Consider the following 12,424-nt stretch of genomic DNA (forward strand, 5'->3'; position numbering starts at 1 on the left):
CATAGATGAGATTTGCACACTTGGTGTCCTCCACAGACCTGTTTTTCGTATTTTAGTTGTTAAAAATGAAAACTTATTCTTCAAATGTTTATTTTATTTCCTTTCTGAAATTTACTGCAAAAAAAAAACGGTTTGATTATTTCAATAACGCTGACATAAAAACAGGTAATGTCAAATACTGAAGAACTAGTGAATTGTTTTACGTTGCTTGCTCAAGAAAAATATACAACCTTTCAGTGACGCTGATTCCTCTAAAAAAAAAATGTGTTTTACAAAATTGTCAAATACTCGAAACAGTTGAGAAGAGTATTATTTAGGATAGAGGAATAAACAGCAAGGAAAACACTTGAACAGTAAGCACAGGAGTTGTGCTAACCCCCAAGCGTGTTCGTCCAATAGACCCAAGTCTAACAAGCCCTCTTCTAAAGTTGATTATCTCTTTTTTATTTTTTTTATTTTCAGGAGAAGCGTAACATCCACTGTTACTTGGATGAAGATTCTGGGATGTGGGTGAAAATGCCGGTATCATGGGAGCAACACACCGACTTCATTAAACCACTGATTGCAGAGACCCAGGTAAAGACATTTTGACCAATGTGTTAAGGCATGCATCTGAGTCAGTAGCTTTTTGGGTAGAATTTATAAAGTCTTGAGGGACCTAACTTTTAAAGAAATTAACTGTGACATTTGGCCCCAAGATCTTGCCCCAAGCCACAATGCCAGCAACAGGAGTTATGTTTTAAAACTGACTTCGATCTGAAAATTCCCAGCAATCCGTGCCAATGTGGAAAGGACAAGTACGACATCGTCGCAGCGCTGCGGGCAGAGCAAACTACGATCCGGATGACGCCATCTCCACGTTCTTTGCTGTCGGGATACGGGAGTGATGGACAGCCCCGACCGACTGACCGGCGTCAGCACCAAGCTCATCAAGGAGAAGGACGAAAAGATCTCTGTGCTGCAGGAAAAGTATACAAAAGTGGTGAGTGTCGTGGCAACTATCGAGGGCGCTGTTTGCGGTGATGAGCGTACGCCTGAGGGCAAAGTGGGAGAATAAATGCGCTGATGTGTAAAAGAGTTAGCACACACCAATTGGCAAGTGTCGGTGTAGGTTGTGCAGAGCACTGTTCACACTGTGAGGGCTTTTCACGAGTATGTCAGGAGTGTACATTTCACTGAAGGAAAATTGTGCTCATCACTGTCGAGTCTTTTCTCATCAGTACACAGTTTTTTACAGATCTTTATCAAATTAGGTTTTGCCTTTCACCGACGCATTAACACTGTATACTCAGTGTGTTACCTCCCGAGTGAAAGTTGGAAAAAAATGACTCGGGTGGGACTCGAACCCACGACCTCCTGCTTTCTAGTGCAGATGTCTTACCACTCGAAACACGAGCTAACGGGATTGGTGGGCCAGTTCGAATCTATTGTGCATAGCAGTGGGTACCGCATTGAACTATTCATAAGATGAATTTTTTTTTCGCAGATCTTTTAAATTTGCAAAAGCTACAAAAATTCAATCTTGAAGGTTTAAGTATTAGGATAAGCTATTTCATTTCGTTTACAATGGTAGACCCCATTGTTTTCACTGTGTTTTTGTTTAATTTATTTCCAATTGCCAGCAAAAATCCCACAAGGATATTGGCACCAGAATAAAAAGCTGCAAGGAGAAGTGGACAAAATGAAAAGCCGAGGTAAGCTAAAATAATTATTTTCAAAGTTCAAAATACTGTGAAATTAGGAGCTTGAATTGTGGAAAAAAAGCAGGATCTGCAATTAAATGTGACGTTGAAGGCAAGAATAGATGAAGGCCCAAAATATGATAGTGCTGCTTCCGATTACATGGCATTTGAAAATAGGGTAGGTAGATAGGTAGGGACAATTTTTTTTGGCAATTTTTTTTGTTTTGTGTACAATATATGGAGGCGTCTGCATGTAGTCTAGGGTAAAAGGCAGTAATTGATGGGTTTTTCAAGGTTTTTTTTCCACATTTCCAACCCCCCCCCCCCCAGAAAAAATAGGGTAGGGGCTGTCAAATAAGGGTAGGTAGGGTAACCGAAGCAGAACTAATTTTTTTTGGCCTAATGTGAGGTTAAGGGTATTAGGGATAATCCCTGAAAATGCAGGCTGTTAATTATTGTAACATGATTGTGTCTGCGTGAAACTTAAATAGTTTGTCAGCCTGGAAATGGAGACTAAGACTGCAAGCCTTAGACTTCCAACAAAATGCATTATTCATCTTTTTTGTTTTACGTAAGAAGCTACACATTGCTCTGCTTGAGGTAGAGGATAATGAAGCAAGCCACAGACTAGCCTCCACACAGCCTCTTATTTCACTCATCCAGAGATTATTCTATTGTTTTGTCACAGTTGGAACAGCTTCGTGAGCAGTGCTCTACGCTGGAGGTGGAGGCTAAGGAAGACGGCAAGCCTTAGACTGGCCGCCATGCAGCAGGAGAGACCGCGGACTGGCAGGCCGGTCACAGCCAGACGCAGGGCTCCTACTCCGGTAAGATTTGGACCAAGACGAGAGACTTGCCCTGAAGTTATTTGTCAAGACACAATCCAACAGCTCAACTAAATTTGAACAAAACACTTCATTGTTGAAAAGCAATTTAGCTAAGAAATATACAGTAAGCAGAAATATACTAGTTAACAGAGAAGTATACTATTAAGTAGCGGGGAAATAGCAGAAATTCCGTGTGAGCATGAGTAAAAAAGTAAGCGAAATAGACTTGCATGTAGAAATAGACTAGTAAGCAGAACTATGCTTGTAAGCAGAAGAATCTAATTTTACAGAAGTTGAAGGATCATCGGCATTTCATGCATTTTGTTCGTTTCCAATAATAGCACCCCTCAAAATTCAAAGAAAAATTGTTCAAAATCTAACCTGTTGAAGTTTCCTCAGTGGAGTACACTTTTTTGAGAAAACTTTGAAAGACCATGCATAACTTTTGATCATCAAAACAAAACACAATTTCCTCAGTAGCACTCTTTATTCCAAAAATCTATCAATAGACTGATACATGTACTGGAAGGCACCTACATTGCTTGATTTCTCTCTAAGTGACAGCAAGCCAGATGGAATAATTTCACAAAGGTGTTAATATACCAGTACAATCTTAAATAAAAGTAATCTTTTTTGATAATAATTTTGTTGATCAGTGATTGTCAGTCTTTAGATAAATGCAAATGATCCTATGTGCCTTACTTTAAAGATTTGAATGTTGCCTAAGCAGACCGAAGAAGTTTGTTCATGGACGTTTGAGTGCAGTCAGCTTACACTGATCATACAACACAATTGAAGAACAAACCCTGCTTTGGAAACTCTTCTTAATCCTTCACTGCCTATTTTATTCATCTTTTGGTGGATAAGATGGAAAAAAAACTTTGTCCTGTAAACCTGACTGAGTTTTTCAGATTTCAAGCGTCAATTTTTCATTAATATTTTGTTCAGGATATTGAAACAGCTGAGCCAGACACAGATCCCGACTCCACTTTTGACGATTCCCCTCAGCATGCCCTGTCTCACCCCGCAGCCAACAATAGTGGTAGAGCCCCAGGGTCCTACCATTGATACAGACCTATTGATCAGTGTGAATCGGGCTGCCAAGGAGCTGAGACAAGTCCAAGTTGACACTGAAGAAGGTGGTGAAGCAGGGCTTTGAGGGTGAGTGACTAGGAGGACATGGCTGCCCATCTTCGATTTAAAGACCACAAAGGATCATTTGAAATTATTAAGAAACTCTTTTTGAAAATTATTGCTAAAAAAATCTTGTTCAACTTTGTGGAATAATTTTGTGTAGCATGTTGTCTTTCAGTTAAAACAGTCAATCAATATATTTCAAATTTGCCAGAATGCAAATTTCCAATAATGGTCATTCTAAGGCTGGATTTAGTTCCTCTTGCAAGAAAACACTTCACTCATGTTTTTATCAAATTTTGTTTCCCCTGTTGAGTAAGAAAGGCATGTTTGTGTTATTCTTTTCTTTAGATAGAGAGGGTCGAATTTTCATAGCGTTTTAGCCAAAAGATTCCTAGTTTTAACCCGTGAAATAGGCGAACTGTTAGTGCACAAGTGTCTGCTGTATTAACCCTTTCCTTACTATGGGCGACTTTACCAGAAAACCACACACAGAACACACTCACACACAGATATATTTACTACTTTTCAGAAAGGCGGCATGTTGATATTTTTGGCCGTCCATACATCAACTATATACCAGCTGAAAGAGTGTTTTCGAATTGTTCTAATGGTGTAGTTTATTCATAGTGTTACCATTACAAAAAAATGAGAAAAAGTGCTTCAGAAGTATCCACGCACAATTTGAGGTATGGAGTGCCATTTGGTCATGTGGTGAAATGGCTTGCAGTTTGATAATTGGGACCAGATGAACAAAAAGGCATAACTTTCTTATATTTGCACATATGGACTTCAGTTTTAAATCAAAGAGTAAGGTTCAAGGAACAAACTTTACACACAACACCTATGATTTTAATCACTCCTTGGCAGTGAAAGTCGGGTTGAAAAAAGTGAGTTTAGACTTGCGGTCATTTTTTCACGCTCTAGTGATTTCCGCATGACTGAGCAAACAATTTGGTCCTGGGGAGAGCCAAGTCAATAAACAATGTGGTAATGAAAGGGTTAAGAAGATATTCTTAATTTCTGAGCAGAAAAATTTGTTTTTCAAAGTTCTTTTACTTACAAGCTTAGCTATGTATAATTTGCTCCAGAGATAAATTTCATGGTCAATTTGGGAATCCGCTAAGTATTGAAAATGTAGTAGCTAAGTAAAAGCGGGTTACCAGTTAAAGCGTCATTGTTTCATGTTGTGCTTGTGACTGCTTCACGTCAGTATTTTCTGCTTACCAGCTCCAAGAAATTGGGCCCTTGTCTTAGCAAACCAATCAAATATAATTCTTCTTTATTTCAGATTTGAAGGACCTGGTTGCAGCCGCCTTGTCGGGCCTGTCCAAGATGAAGAACATGGACTCCAGCACATCACAGGAGCTACAGGATCTCAAGGTGCTATACAAGAAGGAGTGTCTACAGAGGAAATTACTCTACAACCAGGTAGGTGGCAACAAAGGTTCTCCACTTGCCTTCTGATTCTGGTGACCCTGGTTCGATTCCTGCCAGGAGAGCAATGCAGATTTTAGCAGTTTCTATGTGTGCACGATTGCATAAAGTAGACCTGAGATTATTTTCTGTAGTGTTCGGGGTTAAAATCAGGATTTTGTAAGTGGGCGTCCAACTTTGTTTTAAGGGCTCATGCAATGTACTTTTTTAAATGCAATCCTTGAAATGCAACTTTGCGTCCCATTTAACCTTATTTTTAATTTTTGTTCTGCCATTTTCAGGGTATTTCGGCACCTTTTGGGTTTTTATGCTAATGCAAATTTCCGTATTCATGAGTAACAGTGTGATGTCATCTTAGGCAGAAACCTCTGTGTTACAGCTATTTCCAGCACCTAAACTTTGGATAGTGTGCTGTCGTAAATTTCACTTTTTGTGGCGATTCGTCGTCGTGTCAGTACATGGCAATAAGCCAGTGAGCAAACTTTTTCACAGGTGTTTTCAATGAGCACATTTTTGGGTTGGCAATTTGAACAAAAAAACCATAAAGTGAACAGTGTCTTCCTGAAATGACATCACAGCAACAGTGCCGCATCAGTTGTCCGAAAATCATGGGAAATTTTTCAATGTTTAAAGAAGTGCACTTTTCAATAAAATGAACCAAAAAGGGATGTCACATAGGTTTTTATACATTTAAGAGGAGTAGAAAGTTGCACCCAAAATGTTCCTGAGAAAATGTCAATTTTCATGAACCCTTTAAAAAAAGTGATATATGTGGGATAAGGTGAAGAGAGAATCGGAGCAAGGGATTTGACATTGTACAGATTGAATCAGAATGACAGTTTACTTCTCATAACAAAATATATCACATTTGGGTCATCCTATAAATTTAGGATCCAAAGTGTGACATTTCTCCCATCCCTGTTACCTTGGTGCTTTGTAATTTGCCATTCAAGCATCATTAAGAATGACTTCAAATGATTGTTTATTTGTTGGGTAGGTAGTTTGCTATTCATAATCACTCTTGGAGGATGACTGCATTAAGGAGTGCATCAGAATTATACAATCATAGATGTCAGATGTAACAGGGACAGGAAAAAAAGTGGACCCCAAATTTATAGAATGACCCATTTGGGCAATTTCAGCATATGAAAGGAAGTGTAATGTCTGTGACAGAGCCCATGAACCAGGATATCTAATCAATGATTCAGAGAAATTATCCAAAACTCCTAGTCTGTAATCTCCTTGACTATTACTAGATGATGGATGAATACGATTTGAAAAATATATTTTTAGGTTTATTCACTGAGCTCATACAAGCTCTGTCACGGACAATGCATAACACTTGAATTGCTCACTTGCATACTTAATTTATAGTGAGATGACAGTCTTTAAGCTTTATGGAATGAAACTTCTACAGGATGAAAATATGTCAAATTTTCAAAAGAATAATTGAAACAGTTCTCTGTCTTTCTCAACTGTTGGATTTAAAAGTCCCTTTCAACTGCTTTGTTGTCACTGATTTGGATTTTTTACCTTTCGGGCTTCTACGTACCTGCCAGTGTTGTGTTGGAATCTCCAAGTGTTCTGCAAACAGAGGTAAGATGGAGTTTTAAACAATATTTCTAAACGTGTCTTGGTTTTTCTCTCTATTTGTTTACCCTGTGTGCATTTAGCTGCAAGAGCTGCGTGGGAACATCCGTGTGTTCTGCAGGGTGCGCTACGACTCCCGCACCGATTGCTGCGTGGACTTCCCTGATGATCAGAAAATCTGCGGCACCAACCCAGCCGGCAAGAAGATGATGTACAGCTTTGATAAAGTCTTCACTCCAACCTCCAAGCAAACAGAGGTGAGGTGAAGGCCCCAGTATTTCTTAAAAAAAGGCTATCTACTGTCGAGTTCTTGTCACCCACTATAATGAGTGTTATGCATCGTCTACAAACACTTTTTTACTTTTCCCCATGATACCAAAAACATGCTTGTTCTTAATAAATGTGAAAAGTCGGAAATTGCCATGTTGCTGTACAGTGGGACAAAGCCAAAATTTGAAAGGTTGGTCAATATTTGGTTTTCAGATGAACCTTAATCTGTAAGTCCTGTGCTACCTTTCTCAAATTTGTTTGTTCCATCCAAAATCTTGAAAACCTATTTCATCTTGTTTTTAAGAGTTGACTGTGCATTCACTCTAACACAACTGCAAGATTTTTCAATGCCTTTTCTCAAGAATTAGTTTCACAACTTCCAGTAAGTTAGTGGTCTATATTTCAGTTACTGAGCTCAGTACCCTTAATGTTGTATACCATTGGAAAGCTCTTAATCTGCAGAATCCAGAGAAGTGAATATCTCAATTCTTAAAAAGTCTGACTTTAAGCTCATTTTTGTGATGACAGGTCATAAATGCATCATAAGAGCTTTTATTTCTTAAAATTTGTCAAATTAAAAAAAAAAAATTTAGCTAGAAATTCTAACATGTTTTATGTGATGCACAATATATGTAACAAAATAATAACATCAGTACTGTGTTTCGGTCTTTGTTGAAATAATTTCAAAAACGCTGTATTCTCTGTACTGTCCGAAAGCTTGAAAGAAAAAAATCACAAGCTCGGTGGGACTCGAACCCTCAACCACCTGCTTACTAGTGCATTCATCTTACCACTCGGCCACCCAGCTTGCTGGGTTGGCTGGCTGGTTCACATCTGACATATCGAGGAAAGAATGTAGTATCCAGACGCCACTTCTTTCATTGTTTACAAAGTCTATGGAGAGTCAAGTGCATTTTCAAAGTATTTTCCAACAAAATTGGAAATGTTTCTCAGTCCAAGATTCAAGGCTTTTCAACATTTTTGCAATGACTGATTTTCATTGAGATAATATATGATGAAAAAAAGTGGCATTAGGATGCAAAGTATTTCCCATATCAGTGGGTACAAAAATCAATTCCTATATTTGTATGATTATTTTTTCCCACACCCCCCCCCCCCCCCCCCCCCCCCCCACCCACCAACAGGTCTTTGAATTGGCCCTGCCTATCATCACTTCCTGCGTGGACGGTTACAACATCTGCATCATGGCTTACGGCCAGACAGGCTCCGGGAAGACCTTCACCATGATGGGGACCAAGGATGACCCGGGGGTCAACGTACGCTCCATCCGAGAACTGCTGAAGATCTGCAAGGAGAGAGACCAGGTGTCCTACACACTGAAGGTGAGCAGAGAAGTCGGGGCACCAGATTGTTGTCTAGGGTGCAGTTGGCTAAAGCTTCAATCCGTTTAGGACACTGATATGCCATAGTGAATATTTGAGCCATAATAAAAGACATGTCAGTTTCAGACATAACCCTAAATCTGGAATTTTGATTTCCTTAAGGACCAGTTTTATGGCTTTGCAAAACCAAGAATGTTTGCTCACTGTAGCATAAAAATACTTGTGAACAGTAAGGATATATTTCTGGGATGGTAAGGAGTGTTGGCTTTTGCATATGTGTACATCCAGTAGTAACTGAGGATTCTGTCCTTACAAGATTAGTGCATAATTTCTTTGCCAGCATCTGTAAGGATATAACGGTGACCATGATGCAGAAGTCTGTGGTTAGCAGAGCCGAGAAATTTGGTCTATGGCTCTAGTTCATGAAGCTGATAGTTACCCTCTGGCATATAAACTCTGTATTCAACAAGTAAACAATACATATTAATACAGAGTGTTTCTGCCCTTTGATTTTAGAACGTGATGAAACAGTTTAAAAGTTCCACACTAAAGTAATGGATGGATTTTTTGCGCCGGGGTGATATAAATCAAATTAGGTTTTGCCCTTCACCAACGTTTAAGCACTGTATACTCAGTGTGTTACCTCCCGAATGAAAGTTAGAAAAAATCACTCGGGTGGGACTCGAACCCACGACCTCCTGCTTTCTATTGCAGATGTCTTACCACTCGACCACCGAACTAACGGGATTGGTTGGCCGGTTCGAATCTGATGTACATAGCAGCGGGTACCGCATAAACTATTATAAGATGTAATTTTTGCGCCGGGGTGATATAAATCAAATTAGGTTTTGCCCTTCACCGACTTTTAAACACTGTATACTCGGTGTGTTACCTCCCGAATGAAAGTTGGGGAAAAAAAGCTGCTATGTACATCAGATTCGAACCGGCCAACCGATCCCGTTAGCTCGGTGGTCGAGTGGTAAGACATCTGCACTACAAAGCAGGAGGTCGTGGGTTCGAGTCCCACCCGAGTGATTTTTTCCAACTTTCACTCGGGAGGTAACACACTGAGTATACAGTGTTTAAACGTCGGTGAAGGGCAAAACCTAATTTGATTTAAAGTAATGGAGATCTTACAGTTTTTCAAAGTCAAATTTTTGGGTGTATTTCACTTAGGTAAATGATACAAACTTTTGTCAACATTCACAAGAACTTTCCCTTAAAATTTTCAATAAGATGGAGTCACAAGCTTATTTGACTGGGACTTGAACCCATTACCTCATGCATTACTAGCTGAGATGTCTTAAGCACTTGTCCACTGAGTATGCTGTGGTCTGCTGGCTGCCTTTGACTCTGATATAGCAGCGGGTACCACAATCAATGTGTTTTATAATGAAATTTTGCATCAAGAAGCTTTGAATTCAATGTCGGGTTTCACCTCCCCCTGGTGAAGTTTGTGTAACACTTTGTAACCTCTGACCTTTGACTAGGTGTCAATGCTGGAGGTTTACAACGAGGCACTGCAGGACCTCCTGTGCGAGGAAGGCGACAGGAAGAAACTGGACATCAAGATGCAAGGCAAGAGGCTGCTGGTCCAGGACCTGACGGAGTTCGAAGTCCGGGAGGAAGGGGACATCACAAGGGTCATGGAGATGGGAGATGCCAATCGGACCGTTGCCGCGACCAAGATGAACTCAACAAGGTTGGTTTGAATCACGCTGAAAGTTATGTGAGGGTGGCATCTTTGTGGAACTCATTGCCCGAGACATGCTTTACTCAAATCTCTGCTCTGCTGTCCTTAGAGATTCCGTTGATGCAGTTGTTTTTTTCCTCGCCTTCCATGCACCTCTGTGGCCTGAGTTCCATTTCTGCTCCCGGTCTGCATGCGGATCGGGTTTTCAGTTCTGGCTTACCGTTAGCGAACAAATCCCTGCTTACTGTAGCAGAAAATTCTGTGCTTAAGATAAGCGTATTTCGTGCGTTAGCAAGCAAGTTCGGCTTCTGCACATGTGTACATCCTGGAACTATGGATTCTGTGCTTACAGGGTTAGCACATAATTTTTCTGCTAGCATGGTAAACACAAAATGGTGATTGTAAGCACGGAATTCTGTGGTTAGGTAAGCCAAAAATTTAGACACTAATTCCATGGGTTTCGATCCCCAGAACATTATTTACAATCTTATAACAGAATATTATTCCGGGTCTTAACAGAATTTGCATGCAGTGCTTGGTTTATAGTTAATGAGGTATTGAATGATGTCTGAATGTTTCAAAGCTACAAATATTTCTCTTCCCTCATTGACCAATCACAGCTCTCGTTCCCACTTGCTGCTGATCCTGAACGTGGAGGGCGTGGACAAGGTTTCCAAGGCAACCAGCTACGGCTCCCTCATGCTGGTTGACCTGGCCGGTTCTGAGCGAATCGCCAAGACCGGGGCCACAGGACAAACTCTTGTTGAAGCGGCTGCTATCAACAAATCCCTCACCTCATTGGGCCAGGTACTTTTTGAGTTGGAGAATAAACATCAATTTTACTTATAAGTTTCAATTTTGCAGGGAAGCAGGTACATTGAGAGCCATGTTTACCTTTCCATGAATGAAGAGGTTCTTTTACACGGAGGTCAAATATATATAATTAATTGGGTCCTCGGTTTCTGAATACAAGTTTTCAAAGTACCATCTCACCTTTCTCATCTTTAACCATAATATGGATTTATAAACATGAATTACAGCGTGGTATATCATTATTACTCCTGCTCATCGGGCAAATGAAAACATTCCAAAGACCATCTCAAAAAGGTCCGATAACTAAAAACAAAAGGAAAATTAACGATGCTACCTCCGCCTTCACAGGTACCATTTACTTTTAGGTGGGGAGAAGTAATGAGTACAAAGTGTCTTGCCCAAGGACACACGCACTGCAACCCCAGGCTGGACTCGAACCCACAGTCTGCAGGATTGCCCACAGGATTTTGAGTTCAATTTGCCAGACCACAAGGCCTTGGCTTTCCACTGATCACAGTGATTTGTCCTTGTTTGCCTCAGGTGTTTAATGGACTCAGAACGAGCGCTCTGCACATCCCCTATAGGAACTCCAAGCTGACTCACTTGCTGCAACAAGCCCTGGGCGGAGACGCCAAGGTAGGGTTGTCTAAAAAAAAATCTTTTGAGGGGAGGCGGGGGGGGGGGGGGGGGAGTTTGGAGGTTAACTTGATTTTAGTACATTTCTGAGTTACAGTATAAATAACTATACTGAGTCTAGGTCACAGAATCAGGACATGGCACCAGACTGAGTCAGGGGTAAGATTAGACATTTAAAAATTCAGAGCATTTTGGATCAAGTTCAGTCATCGATTGGAGATAGGTCTTTTTAAAGTGGTAGGACAGGGTAGTTTGTGCCAATATCGGAGTTTAGCCAACTGTGATGGACTCATATTTAGCCCGTGTACATTTCTGAGTTACAGTACTAGACTAGGTCTTGGTCCTAGAGTTGGGCCCCAGTCTGAGCCTGTGGTAAATTTGGACCATTTAGGAGTCCAGTGCACCAGCAAGTGAGACATCCAAGTAGACCTATGGTCAGCAAGTGGCTAAGTTGTGACAGATACTTGTGCCTGTGCTGTAAGCCTCCAAACTTGTACAAATGATCCCTTCTTGATTTACAGCCATCAGGAAACACAATCTTGGCTCCTTTCTGTAGAGTGTGACACACACACAGCTACTGAGAACCAGTAGAGCTACCAACCTCAGACGGGTGGTCCTAAACATCAACTAATAATCCAGACATCATTGACTAACGTGCATTCAGTGCAACAAAATGCCTGTTTGCGCACGCTAGTGGGTTCATTTTAAAAACTAATAACCCTAAAGGCAAGTTTACTTTTGTTATTGTATCCAACAAAATAACTGATGAGAGTAAATTGAACATTATTTTTCCATCAGTTTATGATAAGAGTTCCGTTTTATCCATATTTTTTATGACAAACAGGCCTGTCTTTTTGTCAACGTGAGCCCCGACGTCAACAACATCAGCGAGACACTGAGCACGCTCCAGTTTGGCGCCAACGCTAAGCAGGTGTCACTAGGACAGGCCACAAAGAACGTCTCCAAAGGCGGACCGAAGAAATGAGCCAGAGGTCATGG

The 12,424-nt window shown here is 40.6% G+C and overlaps 1 protein-coding gene across 1 annotated transcript; it reads left to right on the top strand.

The window, feature by feature from the left end:
- Positions 1 to 462: 462 nt before the first annotated feature.
- On the top strand, positions 463 to 12,424 carry LOC119737952 (kinesin-like protein KIFC3; the record flags this gene model as incomplete). Its single annotated transcript, XM_038212628.1, is given in 19 exon segments — positions 463 to 576; positions 771 to 788; positions 790 to 822; positions 825 to 870; positions 873 to 982; positions 1,623 to 1,638; positions 1,641 to 1,694; positions 2,348 to 2,415; positions 2,417 to 2,509; positions 3,458 to 3,529; positions 3,531 to 3,620; positions 3,622 to 3,670; positions 4,935 to 5,074; positions 6,754 to 6,927; positions 8,086 to 8,283; positions 9,774 to 9,985; positions 10,597 to 10,783; positions 11,330 to 11,425; positions 12,270 to 12,424. Coding segments are annotated over 19 exon segments (1,911 nt in total), but the record flags the coding sequence as incomplete, so codon positions are not given.

The sequence above is a fragment of the Patiria miniata genome, unplaced genomic scaffold (assembly GCF_015706575.1).
Source record: "Patiria miniata isolate m_02_andy unplaced genomic scaffold, ASM1570657v1 HiC_scaffold_3, whole genome shotgun sequence".
Lineage (NCBI taxonomy): Eukaryota > Metazoa > Echinodermata > Asteroidea > Valvatida > Asterinidae > Patiria > Patiria miniata.